Source organism: Haplochromis burtoni, unplaced genomic scaffold (assembly GCF_018398535.1).
Source record: "Haplochromis burtoni strain Fernald_Lab_line unplaced genomic scaffold, NCSU_Asbu1 Contig_239, whole genome shotgun sequence".
NCBI classification, from domain to species: domain Eukaryota; kingdom Metazoa; phylum Chordata; class Actinopteri; order Cichliformes; family Cichlidae; genus Haplochromis; species Haplochromis burtoni.
Genome location: NW_024582600.1, coordinates 465,816 through 492,444, shown reverse-complemented (window position 1 = coordinate 492,444; position 26,629 = coordinate 465,816). Strand labels below are relative to the sequence as shown.

General features: G+C 36.8%; 1 protein-coding gene across 2 annotated transcripts in view; it reads left to right on the top strand.

Moving 5' to 3' along the window:
* Positions 1-26,629, top strand: part of rims4 (regulating synaptic membrane exocytosis 4) — a 61,764-nt gene extending 35,135 nt beyond the window's left edge. For both annotated transcript variants that reach the window (XM_005938068.3, XM_042227034.1), the window contains exons 2-6: positions 4,602-4,746; positions 11,757-11,869; positions 13,538-13,639; positions 15,833-15,972; positions 19,368-26,629. In XM_005938068.3, coding sequence (XP_005938130.1) covers positions 4,602-4,746; positions 11,757-11,869; positions 13,538-13,639; positions 15,833-15,972; positions 19,368-19,586 — 719 coding nt within the window. In that variant the 3' untranslated portion in view covers positions 19,587-26,629. The remainder of the gene's footprint in view (positions 1-4,601; positions 4,747-11,756; positions 11,870-13,537; positions 13,640-15,832; positions 15,973-19,367) is intronic.

Here is a 26,629-nt window from a genome sequence, read left to right as displayed (position 1 = left end):
TATATATATATGGGCTGTTGTCAATTCTTTTAAGCTTTAAGGAAAAAAAAACATCAAGGCAGAAAGAAAACGAGTACAAACGTTCCACTGTGGCATGAAAGCCATTTGAACAGGTGTGTAACTGATTATCCACAACCTGTTTGATGTTTTGAAATCCTGCAGGTCAGCCATTTTTAATGAGAATGAATGACTGCACAGCTTTGATTTTTGGTTTTCACCAACTGTCTACTAGGCACATTTGGGCCTATACAAATCCTAATGGCTCTGTACCAGAACTATTAAATGTCAGATGTGGCCACATAGTTGTGGCACAGCTGGGCTATATAAGGCAGACCTGTGAGTGAGTTTTGGTCGCCGAATTGATTGTCAAAAAATAAGAAAAACTGCATACAGCTAAAAGTTTTCTGCCGTTCAGTTACAGGCCATGTTTAGTCTTGACTGATGGTGTTGCCTGTATATATGTAGCAAGGTTTTCTATCATTTTTATGACTTGTTAGCAGGCAGTAACTGATGTGACTTCACTTTATAAAGCACTGAAAGAGATGCAAAGATGTGGGCAGGCAGGAGAAAGGAGAAAACATCGCAGGCCTAATGTTTTGTGCAAAGTGTTGGGGACAAATCAGTGGAGAAATGCTGCAAATAAAAAAAACTGTCAGTCCTCTAAATTTTAATCTTTTATCTTGATTGCCTGGCAAGATTGCCTTTCACTCTGCTGCAGATAAAGCATGTTCAATTGGATTGAAGTGAACAGAGATAATATCCCATCAGTGGCATGAAAAGGGTTGCAGCAAACCAGAGTGGTAGATGTGTCTCCAGCCATTACCCACCTGTTGTATTAGTTATGTAACTCTACTCCACCTCAATACACCACCCGTGACAAGAGGTGACAGGAGGCTACACACGCACACACACACACACACACACACACACACACACACACACACACACACACACGATCTAGTTTCCATTACTTCAGAGGACCTAACATGAACTTAAATGCATTTTCGGTAGACTCACTTTAAGCATAACCATATTTAGCCCATAATATTAACCTCAAACCAAAGCTAATATTTTCTTTAACCAAGTTTTTATCCTAAAAACAAAGAATTTCTACCAACAGAATTTTGTTCTCAAGTAGAAGTTGTTTCCACAAGTTTTGTGTCTACATAACGTAACAACATAATGGAAACATGCACACAAACACTGAAGCAAGCTAATAATATGCCCCTGTGTTAAAATGCTCACAGAACATCCTCACCACTGTCTCTGGTTTGACTGCAGTCTCCATAGTAATGGCATCTGTGTCCATGGCAACCATATTCGTGTCACTGCTGGTGACACAAGCTGTGCCCAAATCACTTCCTCATTGACTTGTGCATCACTGTTCATGTAAATAATAAGCAGTAAAGCAGTAAATTAAGAGATGAGAAAGACAAAGAAAACTTGTTCATTGTAACTGTTTTTCTTGGCTTAATGATCTATAACATGAATTAACGCGAGACTTGTCATGAATAAAGCTCTATAAATGTGCTCATGTAAAACAGAATTCAAACTTGTACAGAAAAAGAGACAAAAAACCTTCCTAAACCTTTTCTATGACAAACTAAGAGAACTTTTGAGTTACTTTTTCATTTTCATTTTACAAGATGGCTGCTAAGTGGCAGGAGTTGCTTCTTGCCCAATTTTTTTGTTAGAATCTTTTTAGAACACAAATTCAAACACAAGCAAAGTGAATGTCTTTGCTTAGCCGTCAATATCTTACAAAGAGTGACACTATCCAATAAGAGGATTTAGCCAGAAGTGAACTAATGGAAAGGACTTATTTTTTAGAAACGACAGGTAGATTTGGTTAAAAGCACTTGTGAGTAAAGCTGCCTAGCTAAAACATAGCAATACAAGTAAAGTCAGCAAATGTAACACTGCTCAGCCAGCAAATATTAGCAGACTAACATTCAAATACTCTTATTGCTCTATCTACTATAAAACACAATGAGGACCTGTGTTGAACATTAGCAGTTAGCAAAGTTGTGCGAACAGCAAATAATACAAATTGTTTGTGTTACACAGCATTTGAAAGGCATTGCAAGCATAAACTATTCAGCAATATTTTGCTAGAAGTCTGAAACTTCATAAAGGCCTTTTAATGGAGATACTAGTAAAGACTGGCAAGACTTGTGACTCTTGTTACCACAATAGTTTGGCAGGAGGATTGGGAGTAAAGCAGATTTGTTTGCTCGTAAATCCAGATGCCGGGTAAGATTAGGATTAGGAAACTTATTTTACAACTCTAAAGGTTTTTATGTGGATATTCAGGTTGCTCACCATGTCACACGCATTACATCTGCATTCTGACCCAATTTTCTGTTGCTCATTATCTTTATAACCTTGGAGCTTTAAGCTTGTATTATAATATAAATCTCTCTGAATGGAAACATTACATAAATGCTTGAGATATGAATTGCAGCAGATGCATATTACTGACTTGTGCCTGTATATGTTTATGATATTGAAGGATTATTGCTGCTACACATTTTTGCACTCAGTCCACAGGGCTATATGTGAACTGGCCTTGGTCCACACTCGGCTGTCCTGTTTGTTTGCTTTGGTTCGGGTATAGTTTGATCAATTTGGCTAAGAATCAGGTTCAGTTGCTGTAACTTTAGTTACTGAGAATTGTGTTCAATTTGTGCAGCTTTTAGGCAATTGGTGGCACTAGAAATTTGGTTCATCGGTTAATAGAAGTTTGTGCTGTGTAAAGCATGGTATTGGTATCAAATTCCTGGCTTATGTCAGGTGTGAGGTTTTGAAGCAGCATTTTCAAAGTGTTACCCAGTTCTCTGTAGTTACACTTTTTCCTTGAGCCACCATACCACACTCAAGACTTTTTCAACTTTTATACAAGGAACGAACCCAGAAATCAGCCATAGACTTAAGATAGAAATTATTCTGAAAGGGATGTGTGACAATGACTGATTCAGTCAAACCTTTTAAAGACTGTCTGTGACCTGTTTGTCGTCTGGAGTAGAGTTTAAGTTCCCAAGTAACATCGTCTAGTTTCTGAAAATATGCTTGTTTAACATGTAGATACATCTTAATTAGATAGTAGGAAAAATCAATGTCCCATGTTTAGTCATGCAAAGAACATATTACGTTTCTTTTTCTCTAAACAGTTGTTGGATGTTAGTATCAAATCCAAAATGGTTATATGGAAACAGCAAAATTCTAGGAAGTGCTGTGTGAATGCAGGAAAAAAAGGGATCTTACACATCAAAAACTTAAAAGCAACATGAATTATGCTAAGTAAGTGGAACAGTATTAAAGCTTTCTTCTGTCTACCAGTACTATGTTTTATTTTTCTTAAAAAAAATTTTCACTGCCTTGAATTTTTACCTTCACTGGTTTTCTGGACTGCACGCTATACTGACTTTGGTATTAATGGATGACAGTGCATCTTTGGACCAACACAGGAGATAACTGATCATACGAAACCAGACAGCAAGAAGAAGCAAGTAACCCAAATCTGCCAGCGTCCCGTCCCACTTGAACACGATAGAAATAGCACCATTCTAGGTCGCTCTTTAATAATTGCAGAACTAACTTTCACAGTACTGTGCCCATGTAGTTGTGTGTGAGAGTGTGTGACTGTGGGTGCCTTTTTGTTGACATGTATTTCATTTGGGGGATTTTACCCTTTATTCAGTTATTTAATCACGTTTGGCATTTATTTGAAAAACACTCAGCTTCACAAAATTAATGTGGCATGGTCTAGAATGTGTTTTAGGCTGATGTATTCGAGCGACTGTGGTGAATGTGTGTTGTCTTAGTGTGTTTTCCTTGCGGGTGTCCTGACCATTAAAAGGAAAACATCTTTCCTGTCCTGTTCTAAAAACAAGGTCGAAAGACCTCCTGCTAAAACACTTCATTATGAACTAAACCAACATGAACACCATCAACACACAAACACACACACAGGACACCTTGAAGCCAGAGAGTGGTCCCATAAAGTGCTCCACACATCGATTTTGTGGGCTACTTTGCAACAAGATGTATGTCCCTGCTTTAAGGAGTAATCGAGTGCTTTTGTCCTTGGCCTTGTTAAATTTCTCATCTCTCTGGTCGTCTTTCGTGTGACACTGATGAGGTCACAGCGGGACACAAACAAACCTGACATCCTCTCCTGTTTGTATTTTCCAAACTACAAATGAAATATTAAAAACGGAAACTAGAGGAAAATCCTGCCACAACAAATGCCAGTCGCATGCAGTCACTCGCTTACTTTAAAGTTGATTTGAGTGTTTTATTGTACTCAGCTTATGTGATGAGATGTATAATAGTTGAAGGTTATTTATTTTAGTGACTTTTTGTCAATTTTTAATTAGAAGCTGATTTACTGCAAGAAAAGGGTAAATATCAATCTGTACTAAAACTGAAAATCCTTACGTAGTAACGGCATTACCAACACTGTAGACATTTCGAAACAAGGGATTGTATAAACTAAAACAACTGTAAGAATTTTAAAGCTAGCAGACATACACAACACTGTACTCTATTCACATGTAGCTGAATTCAGGTTTTATTTTTGTGTGTTTGCTTACTTGCAGTGGATACAGATGGCAGGAAGTTGAAGGGAGCTATCCAGAGGAGCACAGAGACGGGGCTGGCTGTGGAGATGCCCAGTCGAACTGTTCGCCAGGCTAGCCACGAGTCCATAGAAGACAGCATGAACAGCTATGGCTCCGAAGGGAAGTAAGTAACAAATACTGCTTTAATTAAATACCATTTTAACCACAAATACAGCATTCTGAGTCTGAAAAAACTAAACTAAGCAAAAGCCAACACAAAAAATCCACATTTTGGTAAAATTACAAAAAGCCTGCTACAAACTTATTACATTAGGTCCTCTGCAATATGTTTTTACAGCTGTTTTTCTTTTTGTTTTACCCTCCTTCGATGGTAGTTTTTGTTGCTGTTACTTGGCTTTCTTTATTTTAGTTGTTTAGGAACAATTTCCCGTAAACTTTAGGCTGTAGATTGGATTTTTGTTTCAGTCAAAAGGACTAGGTGTTACAGTCCCTGATAATGCATTGCTTTAAATGGAGAAAATCTTGAGGGATGGCTGTTATGAGGAAAGGCAGCCCAGACACTTTACCAGTTTGGGTCACATCGTCAGTAGTGGACCTTGGATTCATCGGGTGTTTCGGCCATTATCACTAGACACCCTCATCCAAGGAGGCCCTACCAGGGTTGATCAGGCCCTGGAGTGTGTCACTGGTTTATGTTAACTCGTTATTTCTCTTCTTCTTTCTTCTGAATTCATTTTGGATGTTGGACGATCTATTTGCACTTTAAACTATATCAGTAAAACTACTGAGACTATTTTGAAAATAGCACATTTTTGCAAGGATTCAAATTCAGTTCATTCAAACTTAAAATGAAAAAAGGAATATATTTTAGTGTATCGGAATTTCAGAGATTTGATTCCTTTGGTTGAGGTTTTGCAATCAGAAGATGCTGTCACGCCTTTGTGTTTTCAGGTTATTTTCTTCCTCGTGTTGCTGTGTTTCTATTACCTGTCATACAGGAAAAACATCAGCAATGTCTTTGATGCACAGGAAGAGAGAGAGAGAGAGAGAGAGAGCATACAGAGCACCTATGACATCAGCAGTAATAGTGTAGTACTACTGAACACACTCATACACACACACACGGACACATGCAGATAACTGCCAACCTGGCTACCAGCTTGAATTCCTACTGTTACATAACAAGACAAGTCAGACAGACTGATGTAGGCTGGGAGGGTTTACAGAGGAACAGAGGAGGGATGAAAATAACGAGAGGATGATTGCATCATTGAGTGTGTTTGCGTGCATATTAATATTCCATTTATATTTGGAATATGCAAATACGTTGTTTATGAGCTTCTGCTTAAAAACATGGATTACTTTGCATAGTATGGAAAAAAAACGAATACATTAGCTGGATTTTAATGATGCTAGCTTATTTATTCTTTAGTAGCAGAAGCAAATCCTTTTTTAATGATGAATAAATCAAACAGAAGATGTCAGTCAGAGCCAACATACACAACTATATGAAAAGAAGAAGAAGACAACCTAATTGATTGTTTCATAGAAGTCCACAGTGAAGCCTTAATAACTGTGAGGTAAAAAAAAATTAATGAAGGCATTACAGGCACAGATAAAAAAAAATGACAAAGAGAGTTTTAGAAGGAGAAACAGTGCAAGAAAATCTGTGTTCACACGAGGCTCTTTGATTTAGCTTATTCAAACTCTGCAGTCTTTACTGCTCTTCCACATCCAAGTCACTTTAGCTGAAAACACAGCACACATCGCATCACGTCGTATGTTGTCTAGCTTACCTAAATGGAGCTCTGCCTTTTACCACTTATACCACACACTATTAATTTAAAAATAGTTTAAAAAACAATGCCACCTAGGTCACAGACATTGCTGATATGTATTTCTATTGAAGTGATTGTCCGACATAAAAATGTCGACATGCACCACCAAAATGTATTTGAATTGTTTTGCAAAAACAATTTAAAAAAAACCCCTCAAAAATAGTGGGTCACAGACCCAGTTCCCTGACAAATGTGACATGAAACATGGTTAATATTAGATAAAATTTGTTATCCTATGAAAACACCCAGAATGTTCTTCATGGTCCCAAAGTGCTGTGCCCTGCAGACTCACCAGGCTCCATTACCATCTTTGTTCATACTATACATGGTTGATATGACAAATGTAAACAAAAGATAACTTACACAATAGCTCAGAACAACTCAGGTCGCCCAGGACTTTTTTCCATTTAGTGTAAGTGTCGTCATATTGAGGTAAGTTCAAGTGGTTTTTTTAATGTTCAATATTGATTATTTTGTGCAAGATAAAAAGGTGTATGTTGTGACAGAAATCTAAAGAATTTTACCTTCTCTGTATTTTGTTATTTGGTTTAATATAGATAAACAGACAAGCTCCATAGTAATACGTTTTTACTTTATATTATCTCCCATTTTAAGATTTCCAAAACAATGTCAATATGCTTGACATCCCTAATTCTACACAAGAACAAGGAAGATATATTTCTGTCTTAAATCCTGTGACTGATCATTGTCTTTTTCAAACTGAAATGAACATCATTTGTACATATTTGTGTTAATGAAAAATAATTCTTGTAAACATAACCCACATGGAAAATACATTGGGGAAATCAATGCTATCAATGTTCAAAAGATACCAGATCACATAGATTGTGTAACTAACTGGTGTTCCAGTATGTTCAGCTCTATTCTCCATGATTGTGTTTTTTCTTTCAGTTCTTTTTTTTCATATATTAAAAGCACATTAAAAATCCCTTAAATAAATTATATAAAACCAGAAACAGAAGGGGCCTTTAAAATCTGTGCATGCACCATGCTGCAAGCAACAAAACATTAAAGGGAACAACAGTTGACTCATTAAGCTGGCAACAGTTGACTCACTGCATCATTTAAATCATCCGCAGCAAACCACTGCTCGTCTTCCTGTCTGTATTTCAGTCTTTACGTCAGCTGTCTGGCTCAGTCTGCTGATTGAAAAGCTCCATCATTCTCTATGCACAGTCATGAATAAGCACTTTGTTAGCTAACACCATCCAATCACACTTATGAGCTTATTGATTTATGGTGGGAGCCATTCAGGATCCAATGCACGCACACATTCACTGTGGAAACTGAGGTAAATGGAAATGCGTGTCTTTGTGTAAGAGAGACACACAACTGTGACTCTTTCTAAAAGGAGACATCATTTTAAAAAATATCCAGGAAAAAACATGTTGACATTTTACTGGGTTCATGTTGTAAAATTATAATGTACTTCTGACAACCAATCCTTTGTCAGATGTGCAAAGCAGTGCTTCAGCTGTGACGCTTTAAATTTTAGTGCAGTATGTGTGGAGCTTATGACAATGATGACAGAAAACATAAATGTAGTTCTGTTCAAATGATATTTTAACAACAGAAAGACAGATTTTTTTTACCAATATATTTGTAAAATCTGCAAATATATTTCCATATTTATTTAACTTTAATGAAAGGTTGTTGTTGTTCTAAATTCCAGTGCATTACAAAAAACTGAGTAGTATGAGATCTTATATTTATGCAAAGTTCCCATCGGTTTCCCACTTGCGGTTTACATTGAACGTCATATTTCTGCGAAACAGCAGTGTAATCCCCAGATGTGCCCCACACACTAACATAATCTAAAGCTCAGGAATTTATCACCCAGTAATACCCACTCAGCTAATGTTGTTTGACTAATATCTTTGCATGGGTACTCATGATACACATATACAAAGGTTTTTACCTCATTAGGAATGTAATTTCTTCAGTATACAAACATATTAATTGATGTATTATGTTAATTCCATATATGCAGCACTTTAATACTTTGCATATTACATTCATGCATTATGGTCACAGAAACAAAACAAAAGAAGAAAAAAAAACATGCTGTGATATACATAGACCAGCATGCTACAACATAAAACCACTGACACTCGAAGTGAATAATGTTGATCATTACATGATAATGCAAGGTTCTGTTTGGAAACCTCCTGGTATTTGTGCATGTTACTTAAAACCCACTTAAATATTTTTTTTCAGATGCAATTTCTCCAAGAAGGACAATGCACCACATAAGCTGTCCAAGAATGACTTGAAGTTACACAACAAAAAGCTCAAGATCCTGATCTGGTGTCCAAACTTCCCAGATCCCAAGCGTCCATGGGATGTATACAAACAACACAGGGGAAAAGATAAAGTAACGAGATGCAAATGAGAGTTTGGGATTATCTTTCATCCCCTAAAATTGACATGTCATTACTTATTATATGCTGCCACCTGAATGTAAATTACTAATTTAAATAATTGCTTTCCTTTATTGCACTGAACGACTTCTAAATTATTTTGTAATGAAGCATTTGCATACTCGGTTTGCAGTTAGTATTAAAGGTTAGACTTTGTGCTTTTGTATGACTTTGCTCGAACAATCTAATAACTGAAGACAAAGTCAGCATGGAGTGTCTAGTTTAAAAAAATATATAATGATTTGTTCCTTATATGTGCACCCAAGCACTCTTGTGAGAGTGGGGATAATTTAAAATTGAGCAACCATAAAGTATGATAAAATATCAAAGTGAAGGCAAGGTGGAAAAACATGTAGGTTAAAGAGGGGAAGAAGAAGAAGAGAGGGGTATGGAAAAGAGATAAAAGTAGAGACAAGGAGAGAATGTTATCTCGTGGGGCTCGAAACAGCTGCAAACTGCATAATCTGAGAAAAAGGAGGAAAGAAAGAGACTAATGAGAGCTCTGGAGAGAAGGAGGAGAGGTGAAAGGAAAAGAAATGACAGTGAGAGAGGGATGTGTGTAGTTAATCTTTCCTGTCTTTCTTTGCTCAGTCTCTGGTTGGGAACATGGCTAATGACTTTATTTAGAACCAACATGTCCTCGTAACTAAACGACAGAATGGGTTGACTGCCACTGGCTCCAAGTGGCTGTTAGAGAATGGTGAATTATGTGACATATACTACTTTCCCCACTCTCTTAAATGTTTTTTGAGTAATGAATAAATTCTCCACAGAACCAGTAGTCACATTGCACATTTGTCGTTAAATTAAATTATTGCCACCGTCCAAGTTGCGAAAAGTTCATTGTTCAATTTTATGCGTGTTTCAAGGTTGTGTTACCCTCACAATTGTCACTCACACCTCAGATACAGATACAATATATATACAGTATGTCTGTGTGACCTTTTACATCATGTACAGTGCCATTCAAAGGCATACAAACACTGCCTGCCTCATAGGCCTCTTTTTAAACATACCAAGTTCCTACAGATTTAAATGAATTCTTCAAAAATGCATGCATGCATTTTACTACAAATATAGTGCCAGGCAAAAGTTTGCAGTGTGTCCCAACTTTTGGCCAGTGTTTTACAAGCAACAGAGTTGGATTGTCAAGTGTTGAGGGGCATAGTGCGTAAAAGTCACCAACACTCAACTGACTCAGTAACTGGAGAGCTCCAAACTTCCTCTGGAATTAAAATCAACACAGAAATCTGCACAAGGCGCTTCCAGTTCCTGAGGGTGTAATGCCATTTCTAGGTGGTCCAGTGTGGTCCAGTCACTTTGCTTTCATTGGAAATTTCTTCAGTCGCTTAACTCTAAGTTGGAAAAGTTTAACCAGGGACCTGTCTACTCCAATGTCACCATTGTGTTTTTCTCCTTGTCATTTGTTAAAATTATTGTACCCTGTATAGACGCTACATTACTGCTATTCACTTTCTGCATAAATGGCCCTTTAGAGGTACAGCAGTTTGTCATCATGGTAGAGGTGGGTAGAGCGATCTAAATATCGATAGTACCGATACCATCGCTGGTATTGGTATTGGATCGATACCAGCATAAACACTGCTCCTGTCATGCAGGCACACTGTGCTCCACCTCCTCCTCCCTTCTCTGCTGTGTTTAGTTTTCCTGTGATCACGTGGCTCAGCACTGAGCAGCGACATGCTGCAGTGAGTGAGAAGTACATTACAGCTGTAAATGAAAACACTGCAAACAGTGATGCATGCAGGCTATTCTCTACTGTGGTAAAACCATCAACTTGTACAAAGACATGAAAGTCCATGAAAAGAGAGCTTTGTCCTGGAACAAGCAGCAAAAGAAATGAAGAGAGGAGGAAGTAAATCCCTGACCCTGACCCCCAGCACAGAGACAGAGGTCACTGTCTCAGTCCTTTCATAGAAGCAAGGATAACCTCTATGAAAATAAGCTGGTAGCTCAGACAGGGTTGAAAGTAATAATTTACTCATGACTCGTGTTGGTTCTTCAGCATTACATAATGTTGTTTCTTTAGAAGACTGATTACTTATCAAATATATTCAGATATTCAAATAATATATCCACAACACTGAATTTAGTTAAAGAAGTTATTCTGTTAGTGAACTATATTAATGTTTTTTTAAAAATACAAGATAGCTGAAAGGTGTCCTTTTTATTGTGTTAACTAACTACAAGGTGAAAGTCACAGTGATTAGGTCATTAAAATGTATAAATCATGACACATCACTGCTGCCTGGGATGTTTTTGGTACACAGTGGAGGTCCAGCTTTTAGCCTTGAGGGGTATATCTGTGTAGACTTAAACTGTAGGGACGAAAACTGACTTTTACTATGCTCCTACTTTTGAGAGTGTATTGGTATGTTTTATTTACACATCATGTTAGACTCGTAGAGCAATGGAAGAAAAGTGCTGTCGTCTATTGCTCATAGAACAAATAAACCCACACACTCACACACATATTTACTACCTGGCTGTTTGCCACCAAAGCACTTTGAGCTGATTTGTATACACATAAAAACCACACAAAATAAGGACACATGGGGTCAAACTCTAGAGCCAACATCTGAGCCTAGTTTCAGGAAGCCAATTAAAATTTTGTGAGTTTAACTAACCTGAAAGGGGAGTGATAAATGGTATTCGGTTATCAGCCTTTTCTTTCTTTCTTTCTTTTTTTTTTCAGTCCCTATCTCGTTATTCCTCTGGATTGCTTTTGTCCCTATTCTGTTACTCCTCTCTTCCATTGTCTCATTATCTTTCAGTCACTCACTTTCTTCTGCTAATTGAACTGCATTAAGCACTGTCTGGTCATGTTTAACCATCCGTGTCTTTGTCTGCCTGCTTTTTTGTTCCCTCTGCAGTCTTAACTACAGTGGCATGTGTCTGGCATCCGATGCTCAGTTCAGTGACTTCCTGGATGGGATGGGACCAGCCCAGTTTGTTGGGCGACAGACTCTGGCGACAACATCCATGGGTAAGAGAAGACTGGAGTTTTAATTATTTTGCTACAGCCAATTCAATTTCTTACATTTCTGTTTCTGTAGAATAAAAATGTGTTTTCCATTTTTGATATACAGGCTGGGTCAGAAAATTAAAAAGAAAAAAAATGCTTTATACTCATAAAACTGAACCAAATGGTTCCTTAAAATCATTTTACATTGGCAAAGAAAGTGCCTCACAAATCAGCCGTCTTACTGTTTTTCTCATCATCTCCAGCACTTCACTTATTCATTTCCAGGCTGTATATACTGGATATATTGCATGAAGTCTGTCCTCTATAGCAGTGATTTACTGTAAGTGGGTCAGTTTTCTCACTGGCAGCCAGACAGTGTCCTTGGCCCAACAACAGTGACACTGACTGGACCAGCTCCACTCCAAACCTGCTGCCTGGTCCAACATTATATAATGTCAGAGAACCCAGAATAACTTGGCTTTCATCTGAGCTGTGTCACTTTCAAAGGAATACATTTGTCATTTTGGGGACATTTAGTTAAAACTTTTATTCCAAAGTTACTTCTAATGAGAGAAATTATTGCAATGTGCACGCAATTTTAATATAAAAAATGCAGATCATTATTGGAAGAAAACGCAGACAGAGCTATGATTAGAGAGTACATATGAATGATATATTTACTTATTTAGCAGTAAAAGCTTGGTCTCTTACATGTTTTACTGTCTTTATGGCTTTTTTCTGTGAGGAGCCAGCTGACTGGGATAAATTATAGTGTTAAGACTGAACCAAAACCATGACTTATTAAAAAGAAAGCTTCAGAGATGCTTGTATTGAAGTTCACACCATTTTGCTTAACATAATTCAAGGAGCTTGATGTTGGGAGACCAACAAGATATTTCAGAATCTCTAAATAGTTTTTATATTAAGCCTTTATATTATTACTCTATTAATAAGTAACTTACCATGATTTTTATTGTTGGTTGGGTTTATTGCTACAGAAAACATAATATGCAGAACGTTTGGACAGAGAGAAGTGTGCTCTATGTGATGCAGTATTTTGCTCTTACAGTAAACTGAACTTGCTTTGGGACCGTCTTTCCCTTGGCTCCAAGATTTGGTTTGGAAGTTGGATCGTATATAAAAAATGGATTTGGGTTCTGGGTCTGAAAAGGAATGCTAATGTGTCAAGTCCTTTTATTCTTTCTAATGGTCAACCAGAGCCATTTCTCTGGTTCTCTGGTTGTGCAAAGAAGTCAAACTGAACTGAGGTCTAGAGAGTGTTTGAGAAAATAATAAGTGAAACTATGGTCTCGTACTCTAGTTTCACTTATTTGATGCAGTCAGATATTAATTTAGTAGGATATGGTCCCATGCAAAGTAAAATAGGACATAAGTCAAAGGATCCTTCTGTGATTGCTCATACAGTGTGACTGGCTTCTCATTCAGAATCACCTTCATAATATGACACGGCCATGGTCACAATGTGTAAAAGGCATTTGACAAACCAGTGCAGGATGTACATTTGTATACATGATGGATAGTTTGGACATGTCTAGCAACTGACTTGAAGTTACCAAGTGATCTTACACGATTATGTCTCACATCCATTTTAGTATCTTCTTCTAAAACTATTTACTAATTGTTGGGCTAATATTCACCTCCTTTAACCTCATTTTTTCACCCAATCAGGTGATGTAGAGATTGGACTGATGGAGCGGAATGGGGGACTGGAGGTGGAGGTCGTCCAGGCCAGAGGCCTCACCATGAAACCAGGTTCAAAGGGACCTCCAGGTTTGTCTGTGATCAGTCTTTGAGCTCTGTTTTTCAGAGAATACCATTTATACCATAACGTGAGGTGTTTTGAGTCGAAATTTAACATTTATAAAGCTGCTTTACTTCTGTTTGTACTCCACATGAATGCTTTACAAGCCAGCAAATAGTTTCACATACACAACAGCCTGTAGGGCATATTTAATACTAATGGGATATAGCTTCCAAAAACATACTTTTTGTGCTTGACAATATAAAAAATAGACGAGTGAAGGGGGGGAATGGAGCAGAAGCAGGCGATGCACTAAATAAGTAACAACTGCATTTGTCTTTGCTCATGCAGTAGTGAAATGTGCATCTTGATGCTCTGACTTCAGATTTTAATCCAAAGATACAGTCCAGTATTAAATGCCTCCTCTGGTCAGAATGATCATATTCTTGACTTTGATTGTAGCACCTCACCGCTGCACAATACTAAAGCAGGCATGAATCCCAACTGCATAAGAGCTAAACACCTTCACTGAAATGGAACAAAAAGTACCTGGAAAAAAAACTATGAAGGAGAGATAAAAGAGAATAGGAAAATAAACAGAGGAAAGCAAACAAATCAGCATAGACCAGTATATTGTAACTGAAAGAAAAACATGGTCATGACAAGGGAGGGATAGAGATAAAAGGAACTCCGTGTACAGTGTAAAGACAAGTGAGATTTTGCCTGCAGATTTTAGTGTGCCAGTGTCTGAATTATTTCTATCCTGTTATCAGCACACTAGACAGAAAGCTGTGACGTGTGTGTAAGCACCAGTACTGTAAACTTACATTAGAATGCTGTTAGCAAAACCATATGTTATTATTAGCCAATATTTCTTCTTTAAACCTGTACAAACAGTAGTAGATGCTTTTATTCTGACAGCTGGTCAAGTGATCATAAATGATCATAAATCATAGTTTTCAGTTTTTATCATTTTTCTTTTCAAAATATACAGATGATTAGAACTTTCTCCTTACTTTCTGGTCACTGTGAACAGCAAAATTTTGAACAATAAGCTTGTTCCCTAGCCTGTATTTTGCAAGGTTAGATGGGAGCATCACCACAGGTATCTTAGAACATTCGAGGGTTACACATTCATGTGTTGTGCTTTCATCTTAGGCTTGTTGATGTGATTATACAACATTACAGCTTCATTCACAATTCAGTACTGACACGATCAACTGTTTGGTTCATCTCAGTTCAGCCTCCAAATTCCATTTGTACATTATAAGGAGTATTCAATTCAATTCAATTCAATCTTTATTGGCAGACTTCATGTCCATAGAAACAAGACAGAGACACACACACACAAGCCCTCCCCCTCCCCAAAACACAAGGTATAAACTTTAAAAAAATATATATATATATTTATATATATAAATAAATATATAACATATAAAACATTTGTAAAAATATAAAACCGTAATATACCTAAAACACAATTACTTAAAAGAAATCAATAAATACACAAACACTTCAACCAGTGCTTTCTCAGACTGGATGAGTAACGGGAACCACTCACTGTCGGATCTGCGAGTGCTAAAATTATACTGTTACTCGAACCATCCAGTCATTCTCTAAAATTGAACATTAACTTTCTTAAAAGTGCTTTAAAAGTCCAAACACCCACAGCTGCAAACATCTGGCTGGCACTACCCCTTCTAGGTATCCTGCAAAGGATTCTCATCGCATCATTATATGCAACATGCAGCTTCTGCATGCTACATTGTTTGTAGGATGACCACAAGGGGGGCAGTATATAGCAGTGTACAATATGCTTTAACAAAGCCACTTTAACTGGAAGTGAACAAAAGCTGAATTTGCGTGCAATAGTATTTGCCTGCACATAGAGCTTACACCGTTGTCTCTATATGTCATCATCATCATTCATTTGCTCAGTAATAAAGTGACCAAGGTGTTTCACCTTTTTTTGGGCCACTTTAAACAAAGGGAAATTTAGCTGTTTATCCTGCTTAGTTCTACATATCAAAACAGCACTTTTAACAGCATTATTTGTTAGTCATTATTTTATAGCATCTGTTCAAAACACACTGTATGTGACAAATGCCCAGACAGTATGTTGGAAGATCTTTTAGTCTCAACAAGATGAGCATATTTTTTTTATCATATACTGAAAAACTAGAAATTAATCAGTCAAATCTATGTGTTTGCTGTCATTCTAGCAGCCTACATTAAAGTTTATCTTCTGGAGAATGGAATCTGTGTGGCCAAGAAGAAGACGAAATCAGTGAGAAAATCTCTGGATCCTCTCTACAACCAGGTCCTGGTCTTCTCTGAGAGTCCACAGGGGAAAGTGGTCCAGGTAAGATACACCTAACTTGACGTGCCATGCAGTTCGTTACACAGAACATTCAATTTGGGCATCAGCAGAAAATACAGAGAATGCTGATTCTATTGCAGGCTAATCATATCATGGAACCATTCAATATTTTATGAAAGTGCTAAATAAGAAGTACAGTGGGCCAAAGTTGGAGGTGCTTCAAGAAGAAGAAAGAAGAAAGTGTACTTTATTGGTCCCCGTGGGGAAAATCCCTCTCTGCATTTAACCCATTCACTCAGTGAAGCAGTGGGCAGCCACTGGGAGCAGTGTGTAGGGATGGTACCTTGCTCAGGGGAACCTCAGGGTAGCTGTTCAGGGGAATCAAACCCCCGACCTTCCGATCATGGGGCCACCACTCTACCTACTGAGCTATCCAAAGTTAGCATCCATTGACATTTTGTGTCATCTAGCATGAAAAAATGTCAAAAATACCTTTTTAAAAAGTCAAATCTATTATAAGTATTTGTGGGAGCACAGATTTAGTAAATATTCAAGAGTTATACATGTATGTAAAATTACATGTAAAGACCAGGCCATTGCTGTTATGATAAATCCACTTAATAGTTTTTATAAAAGTGTTTTCAATTTTATTTATGCATAGTATATCTTTTTCCTAACATTTAATAGGGATTAAATGTACACGATTTTGAAAAAAATTCCAACTAATAACAATAATATTCTGTCATTTTTGGCCTGGGTATTTATATTATAGCAGTGTTTGGCTATATTATTAGGTAACTGTTTTAACAAGTAAATACCGCTATTTAACATAAAACAGACAAAAAATACACAAGAGCTCATGTAACTTAAAGCTAAAAACTACATTTTAATTACAGAAAGTTGATGTAAGTTAATGCAATGATACATTTCTGTTATTTTAGAGCATTTTTTCTGGCGTCTCAACTGCCAGAATATTACCCTTTTATGTATTTTTTTGCCATCAGTAATCAGCAGGTAAAAATAGTATAGTGTTCAGTGGAGAGACTTGCAGCTCTTGCTCTGGCTGCTCTGCTGCTCCCGTCACTGTGTAATTAGCCACTAAACGCCTCCCTCTTAATTATCTGCTGTCATGTCGCTGTCCTTCGAGTTTCATCAAACTCATTCACACTGGATAATGAAAATCGCTGAAATCAGCAGCACTTTTCAATTTGTCACTTACTGATCTAGCAAAGCAAAAAGCTGCTTAAGTCTACACTAAAAAGTCACTGAGAAACTTACTACTTGTGCCCAAAACCAACTCTCAGCTTTTTCAGCTATTTTTCCAGCCTTTCCAAAACATATCAAGTGCGAAATCTAACTAACAGCTGTTTGTCAACTTTTATTTTGACATCATAAAAAAACATTCTCCCATGTCCCCATTCTGAACATTTTATAAATGAGGCATGGCTATAAGGGGTAAATTAAGATTTTATATGGCGCATGACGACAAAGTGTGTAATGATTCACCAAATTCATGGTTAGGGGGTGGGCATAAAAGTTGTTAAATAGAGTACCACCCTGCATGATCACTTTATAATGATTTGTTAATTAACTAAAATGAGACTTCATTTGTCACACTGCCAAAAATAACTTGAAGTGAACACCAAGGGCCTGCGTGGGTGACAGAATGAAATTGTGCTTTATTTATTTACAGTGATACTAATATAAAACACTGCACAGTGAGGTAGATGAGTCCAACATGGTGAAAAAAATTGAAAGCAATGAGCTCAAGAAAAGATATAGTCAGGAGGAGAAAACAACCAGGGAGACTCAGAAACATGAGGGTATTACAAGGAAGAAGGCTGAGGGGGGATAGATTTAAGACAGTAATGTAAAAGGGAAACAATGAGGTGATGCACAGCACAGAAAGCCACGATGAACTAATGTTCACAACAAGGCACAAAGTAAAATAACACAGAATACAACCGGAAGCAGAGGATGCAACACAACAAGCATTTTGGAATCTGAAATGAAGTCGTTAAAGGCAGATGATGTTTTACTCGGTGTCAATAAACAACAAAACAACAAAAATGAGTGGCAGCTGTTACTGAATTCCTAAATTTATACTACAGTTATTTTCTTCTTTCTTTGATTATTATTAAAAACAGATCCAGGGTTTACTTTGTGTATGTTTCCAGTATGTGTCTTTTATCTGACTCTTTTCAATCATTTATTATTAAGCTGTCTCTTCAAACTAGGGGGAGGTTCTGCTGTCAAACTGTCAGCGGATTAGAAAATGACATGCTGGCTATTTGGAATAATCTCACTAGGTTATATGTGACTTTTATATGCTAGACCACAGACATGTAAATATTTATTGTAACATACCCTTACTTAACAAGGTGAGGTAATTCTGTCCAGTGCCATTGCTTATAGATCAACGTCAACCTGGCATCAGTGTTCAAATTCAGCCTGTCTTAACCTAATCTCTTCTGACACGACCCTCAAACAGTTATTAAACTTAGTGGTTATTCCAAAATAATGGGTATTAATCTTTCTGTTTACGCTGCCTAAGAAAGCTTCCCACTGGAGGGATTTGCTCCCATTCGGGCCCAGAAACATTAGTGAGATCTAGCACTGATTCTGCCTTGTTCTCCGAGCATTTCTCTTATTCCTAGAGAGTGCAAACTTTGGATCTTGGACACTGCAGATGTTATCCTCCATAGCTAACAAACAACTGGTTTCTGCTGTTTTAACTCTCACTTCTCCCATTACCAATGTCTCTTTCCTAATTTGTAGAGGTTAAGGTTAAGATCTTTTTTGAAGAAAAATCAGAAAAAGAAATAGATTATCCTTCTTTGAAAAGCAGAAGACTAGGTTGAAATAGATTTGACCTTTGAGTCTCTGTGGAAATCACTTGCAGACACACACTAACATATACCAAGGAAATCAGTGTGCTGGGATGTACAGACACACAAGACCAAAACATGAGTGGACACATTTGCTGAAGGATATTGATTATTTTGTCCACTCCTTGACAAGCTGCTGGGTGGTCTGAGATGAGTCCTGATGTTATCAGGATGTCAGGAGGCAGAGGACAACAAAAGTACAAACACACACAGGATTCCAAACACTACCATCATCCCTCTCTCTCGTGCACAGCACCTCTTTATTTAGTTTTATTGACACCTAACTCTTCTCTCTGCTGCTGTACCAGAGAGAATAACTATCAAGACTGATGGGTTTAGTACAGATGAGCAAGGCAGCTTATTAAGCTTATTCCTTTATTTTGTTTTCAGTCTTGAAGTAGGCTCTGTAAACATGCATTCTATCCCTTCCTGAGTCTATATGTAATTACAAATGCAGGAAATAAACATTCTGGTTTTTATTATAGGAATATATTTTAGTATATTTTAGAGTCTTACCTTCTAACTCTATATTACGACTCTCTTCCACAGGTTATTGTTTGGGGCAACTATGGACGGATGGACCGCAAATGCTTCATGGGTGTAGCTCGAATCCTACTGGAGGAGCTGGACCTCAGCACAATGGTTATCGGCTGGTACAAGCTTTTCCCTACCTCCTCCATGGTGGATCCAACAATGGCACCACTCATCCGCCATTCATCCCAGATGTCATTGGAGAGCACCATTGGGCCCTGTTGTGAGCGATCATAAGACTCACGCAGAAATGTATAGTTTTGATGTTGCGGCTAAGTTTCCATTGCTTCAACCAAGTACAGAGTTTTTGTAATCCCTGCATTGCTGCACCTGGGTCAGCCAGGCAGTGCTGTCCCTGGAGCAGGTAGATGTAAAGTATCTCACTCAAGGCTACTTCGACAGGCCCAGCTACACTGGGGAATGAATCACTTCCCTAATTTGGAAATCAATTTACAAACCAGTTGGTCATGCTGGTTCTCATTGGAAATGTGTTATAATTCTTTGATATTGTATCAGACTATTTCCCGAGACTCATGGGAAGTACATTTCTTTTGTTGTTGCAACCGACCGCCCCTCAGACTTGAAGGAATTTTTTTTTCTCTTCAGAGCTCTATAAAGAAAAAACAAAAACCTTCTTAATGAGGATACTTCAAAGAAGGGTTTGGTTGCCGACATTGATTACATCCTATTGGGACCACGATAGACTCCAGGCTCAGCTCGCTTCAGCTACAGCCCTTCTTTACAGCCTACATTCAATTCCCCATCCCAGGACTGCTTGTTGTCTTTCTGTGTCTTCATTAAGGGGCTGGGCAGCTTCTGAGTGTTATTGTCTACCCACGAGTCCTAGGAGAAAGTGAGACTGTCCTCAAATTGTTTGACAAACCACCATCTCATTTTGAGGGAGCATTGATGGCGAATGAATGTGTGCATAGCAACTTGAGAGGCTTTCAAAGAAAATATAAAGTTAAGTGTTGTAACTGACCAAGACATTACCTGGTTTTTAGCACTTGACCTGTATTACATTTCTTGTGTCACACGTTTGGCCCATCATTGTTCACTTTATTTGGTAAAATGTAGAGAATCTGAGAGGTAGAAATATGAATGAAACCCCCATCATCTACTGGAAGGATGAAGATTTGGACCTGATTTTGTGGGTCAGGGCTAGTCCTGGCTTTCTCTCCTGTTAACTACATTTACCTGGAATACAAGGTATAAAGTGGACAAAGAGTGAATTTATATGGCTTAGAAGAAGAACTACCACATTATGAGTTTTAAAAAAAAACGTGTCTCATTATAACCCCAAAGCATGTACTTTTTAAATTGCAATGAATCTTGGTATTAGCTGATTTTGCAGATTGTTTTGTCACCATTTTTGGAAGGTGCTTTTCAATCACATCAGTTACTGTTGTGTCTGGAATCAAGCACATAAAAACATGTATCCTTTGGGTTTAAAAAAAAAATAGCTGGGTGTTTCTTGAATCAACAGCACACCGATTATGTTCAATTAGAGATTTCCAGAGTATGGCACCAGATGTAATCAAAGTCCACCAACCTGAATCACTTCAGGCGGTGTGATATGTGAAAACATTTGACTCCTTCCTCTTGAATATCGTTATGAAAATGCTAGTTTGATAGTTTCACAACCACACTAAATTGGATTTTATGCATGCATTATATCGTATTAGATTAGAATTAGAATTCAAACCAAATAACCATAAATGCATGATCTTAGCATGATTAAATTATGTTAACCTTTATGAGGACACCATCTACATACGCCTGGCAAGAAACAACCAGGGTTTAATGGGCTCATGTTGAAGGTGTTTTACTCTTATTTAGTTTAATATAGTTTTCACATTCCACATTCACATGGAATACAGGAGGTAGTTTTGTATCTGAGCTGTAGCACTGACAAACAACAAGCAAATGCAATAGCAATCTGACGTCACTGACTTAACACATTGCTATACATCCCAGTTTAAGTGTAGTTTCTTTTTAGCTAATACTGTAGAAATAGATTCCTCCCCGCTATTTTTAAAGCGTTGGCTAACAGTTGTCTAATAACAGTTTATACTGTGCCAATTTTTACCAGCAAGTGTCTTCTTCTTCCTTTTCTTCAATTACCTTGCGGCATGTGCCATTATGAGGGAGGCACAAAAACAACCACTTATAACATCTGACAGCAACATTCAGGCTGTGCAGAGAATCACCCCCTTTATTCTAAATTACAGTCCTAATCCACAGAACGTCAAGGCACCTGGTGATTAGCCATGCTACCACTCAGTACAGAGGAAAAAAGGAAAGAGAGGAAGGAAGCATGAAATGTACTTTGCATCATCCAAACAAAGGATCTGAGTGGACTGGCGTCAGGTTTTGTGGACTTCAGAAAAGGACACAAAAATAGGTGGAATTAAAGGAAACACAATGCGCACACTGTAGAGAAATTCATAGTTTATTGAAACGCAAAAGCATATGTATTTCATTTGGGCACTTTATGATTCTTAATGTCTTTTTATGTGTAAATATTGTTAGTGTCTTCTGGAGTGAGCCAAAGTTAACTTATCATGGCTGAGGTGGTTAATGTCAAAGCTCTGAAAGAGGGAAGTGATATTCTTGTTAGTTACTGTAAGATTGTAGCATTAGCTGGTAGCATTCGCATGACTAATTTAAACTTCTAATTAACAAACAACTTGATAAGACTAAGCATGAACTACATGCTACACAGCAGGAAGACTAGTGAAATACAGTACATTGGGTTAAGACCCAATGATAGTGGGGGTCAAAATATGTAGCAAATGTATTTAGATAATGATAAAGGTGACTAATTGTTTTTTTTTTCTAAATTAATAAAACATTCTAATATGAAGATTTTAAGCCAGTTTATTTCATTAATTAATTTATTGTTTTTGGGGGGTTTTTTTACTTTGAATGAAAATTTCAGAACCAAATTTTTATTAAATCTGCTTTTAATTTAATCAAATCACCCAATTTGGGGCAATTTTACTCTAAAAAGGGGCCTCTAAAATTGCCTCTCTTTTGCCAGTAGCAGTGTTGCAGGGATATTAATGCTGCATTTAGTTCCAAACTGTTTAACAAAATTCTGTAAAGCAATAATCAGAAAGCATCCACTCACTGTATTTGTCTGTTACTTGACAGAAAAATGACATGAGTAAGTAGTGATTTTCACTGTGGTAAGATTCATCATTGAAAACAAAACAACTGAATTCATCATGAGGCATAAAGGGACTTTTCTTTTTTTTTAAATGTGCAATTCCAAACTTTTACTTTGAAAAAAAATGTCTTAACGTGTCCATTTGTTGCATGTGCGGACAAATGACATTGAATGCAGAAACTGAAAATCACTTCCAGAAAAATCCAAAAATTCCAGTCATTTTATTTTTTTCAATGTTTTTTCAACAAAACTGTCATGTAGTGTCTTATATCTGTAAAAAAGTGTTAGAACTCTGTATGTACCATACATACATATATACAAATATATAAAATTAATATATAATTAGATATAAAATAATGAATTCCCCTTACTTTCACTCAAGGAATGTGTTTGTATTAGTGCTTTTTGTGCCAAAACAGAGATTAGATTAGATATTTGATGGGTAATGGGTTGTTTTCCCAGTTTTGATTCAATGAAAGCCAGTTTCACAAAACTGGGATTCAGTTGTTCACCAAGCCATAAGCAGGATGCATGCATCCAAATGATCTAGATTTATCTAATGGCAGCCAGGAGTGATGTAAAAAAACATCACTGAAGTTTCCCACCTCTCTATCTCTAACCTGCAGCCACTCCCTGTGCAACATAAAGGAACAGATGTTTATAAAGCATTGATCAAAGAGACAATTGTTAACTGTACCATATTAAACTTTAAACAAGTTTCCCAAAATTTCCCCTCTCCAGTGGAGAAACATGACAGCAGTAGTGTGCGATGCATGCAGTAAAATAATGGGGTTTTTATGACGTCTACAGATGCAGTCATTTGTGTGAATTTGGGGTATGATTTATTATTCGAATAATATTAATATTAATATTAATAATAATATTGTTAATAATAATAATAATAATAATAATAATAATAATTCTGTAAGTGTCTGAGAGACAGTTTATATGCCAGCCTTCTTACCAGGATTAAGAGTAACTGTTAATAATCATTGTGTAAATTTTCTCATGCAATGATTCGTCTTCATCACTTTGAGTTAGTCAGTGACACTGTGTAATTTTGAAGGCAAATGATTGACCTGATGAAGTCTGTTAATGTTATTGTTGACATGTTCAGGACCAAAAATGTATGTTTTTGCATTCCTCCATGTTTTGATTGTGTCTGCCACTTGGATGTTAATTGTGTACTTCTATCAATTGTAATGTAAGTAGAGGCCTTAAACACACAATACACATTTTTGCCAGGGCTAAGGAATGAGAATTGGCACACTAAGTGATCAACGCAGGGCAAGAAAAGAGAGAAAAAGACATTTCAATCCATTATTTAAAACAACTTTAGTGTCATCTATGGAAATAGAAATCTGTACATATGTTCTTAATGAATTTCTGATATACTGAACAAATGAACAAATTGAGCAAAAAAACTACTAATAATAAAACAATAAAAACATATTTTACAGGATAGATTCAACCATTTTGACCCATTTCTTATCAAAACATATTTTCTAAACTGTGCTGTTGTTTATCTGTTGATGTTTGGATGCACCTCGTTTTACTTTTATGTTTCAAATGAGGTGTTTAAACAAAACAAAAAGCCCCCACTAATCCTATCTTGCCGAGGTCCTTTTACACTGTTAAGGTTGTAATTCTGCAAAACCAGACCTTACTTTTTATACATTAGCGGTACTTAATTGTATACATGGTGCCATTTGGGACCAATGCCCAAGAAATGAAGAAAACTGTAGGGGAACGATTTTGTTACACGTATTAAGCTTCTTGTGTGTTTTTGCTCATATTTTTTAGGGTGTAATTTTTACATACCTGCTCCTTTGGCTGCTGCTGGCTTTTACACATTATAAACTGCCATTTACCTGGTTATAGCAAACAGTAGTATATTAAGATGAGTCATGTGCTCCTTCGGTCTTTATTTATATTAACTTTAAAAATAAATCAATCAAGAGCAGATATGTCGAGACAGTTGAAAACAAATTCTTAAAAAAATCACATTCTTTAAAATAAAATAAAAAGTCAAATATGAATATTATGCTTCCTCGCAGGCCAGACTTTCTGCTGCTAAGCAGCTGATAAGATTAGTGATGATATAATGTACAAGCACAGCTTGTGGCACTGAATATTAAGTACATTCAATAATACAATTCATTTGGGGATATTTTGGACTGTCAGAAAAATGCATACTTTCTAAAGACTCAGCACAGAATGCTAGTCTGGTGTGGTTAAGTGTGCTGTGTCAGCGATAAATGACCACTATGCCAAGAGTCTTTTAGGCCCAACACCAAGTTGTAGTGATAAAACGTATATGCCTAGGGTTTATGACCTCAGTGGAATCCTCCAAAATTTTGAGGTAAACAAAACATCCTTAATAATGACTAATATCTCTTACTTAAATTGTAAATTAAACTAGGCCAAAACATAGTTAATGTTTTGGCCCATTTTGACAGAGATTATGTAGTTTGTGTTTAAATGTCAGCAAATAGCTTCAATATGTGTAAACTGGAGAACTACTTTTTCATGTAGTAGTCAATAAAACACCGAGCTAACCTTGGTGTACAATGGGTTAAGTCTGTGTCTGTTTTTGCAGATCAACCTAAAAGTGACACTGGAAAGATTTACCTTTGAAGAAGAAAAGAAAAAAATTTCTGTTATCTGCTCAAATCAGCCATATCTTTCCCCTCTGAAGTACATGAGATTTTACTCATTAGAAAGAAAGCAAGCACTCCTTGAATCGTTTTCTTTAGAGTGACAGTGTGTATGTTTCTCGACATATCAAATTATGTTCTCTCACAGGGAAGAGGTGGATGAGTGGGTGGATGAAAGGGAAGATGCTGCTCCTCTGTGGCTATTATGAAACAGTGGCTGGTGGATCCCAAAAGCAACACATCTCCTCCAGTCCGCTGTGCTGCAGAGACAGCGATCCACAAGCTTTATTTCTGTCCTTCTTAGAGTCTCCAACTGCCTCACAGCCCAAAACTAACCCTCATAAATGTTTTCCCTCACACACCATCTGGTAGATTATCGCGTTCAAAGCATTTCATATTACCATGACTTAATACATTACACAGTTCGGTGAACCAAGTGAGAATCAAAGTGCCATGAGAAATCATAACTTTGTTTTTTTCTTTTCTTTTGGTTTTGTTTTGCTTTTTTTTTGTTCTATTTTGTTGTTACTGTTTTTATTTTATGACTGTTTGGTGTAGATTTAGCTCTCATCTTTCTAGATCATATCTCAGTCATTCAGTTCTACACAAGTCTTAACTCACTGTTTTGCAAACATGGTTGTTTTATTTCCTCAGTGATACAAAGCCATCATATTAAAAAATTCACAGCCTTAAATTCTATTCTTTAAATCATGTGGTGATGTCTTCTAAAGGCATATGAGAATTGTCTAAACCATACATATTCCCAAGACCCCTAACATAATAAGGGAAGGCGATGTTTTGGTTTTAAGATGCGTAGTATAAAACAGTTTTACAGGCCTTCTTATGTTTTCAAGGACATGTAATATGGGCAACGTCTGGAAGCAATGTTACTGGAAAAGTTTTCCTTAGTGATGAGCATTTATCCAGGGAAAAATTGTTTTTGTCAGCTACACTTTCATTAGATAAATAAACCTATCCATTTTCTTTCTTCATTGTCTTTATTGTTGCACTTGCAATTTTTGCTACTAGAACATTAACAGCCGTAACAGTAAGGTATTTTACCAGGTATCTGTTTAAACGCCATATTTTAAGAATTGCCAATCTGTTTAAATATTTGAAATACTGATTTGTAAGTATATTGCATTTTTTTAATTTACTTTATTCCAGTAGAATAGCATTAACAATCGTTAGCATTAAAGTACAAAAAAGCTGCAAAAGTCCATATGCATTGCTTTCCATTTGTTGCTCATGTTTTACTGACTTGAAGTCCTGAATGTTATCAGAAGAGTGACAAAATGTTGTAACTTTAGTTTTAGTCACTGCGCTGTCATTTAAAACACATATATTTGCAGATTCTTTGGGAAACCGTTATATTGTTGAGTAAATGCACAATTTGGTGTATTGTTATTCTATTCCAGCTGTCAATAAAATAGTTTAACTCCATCATTAAA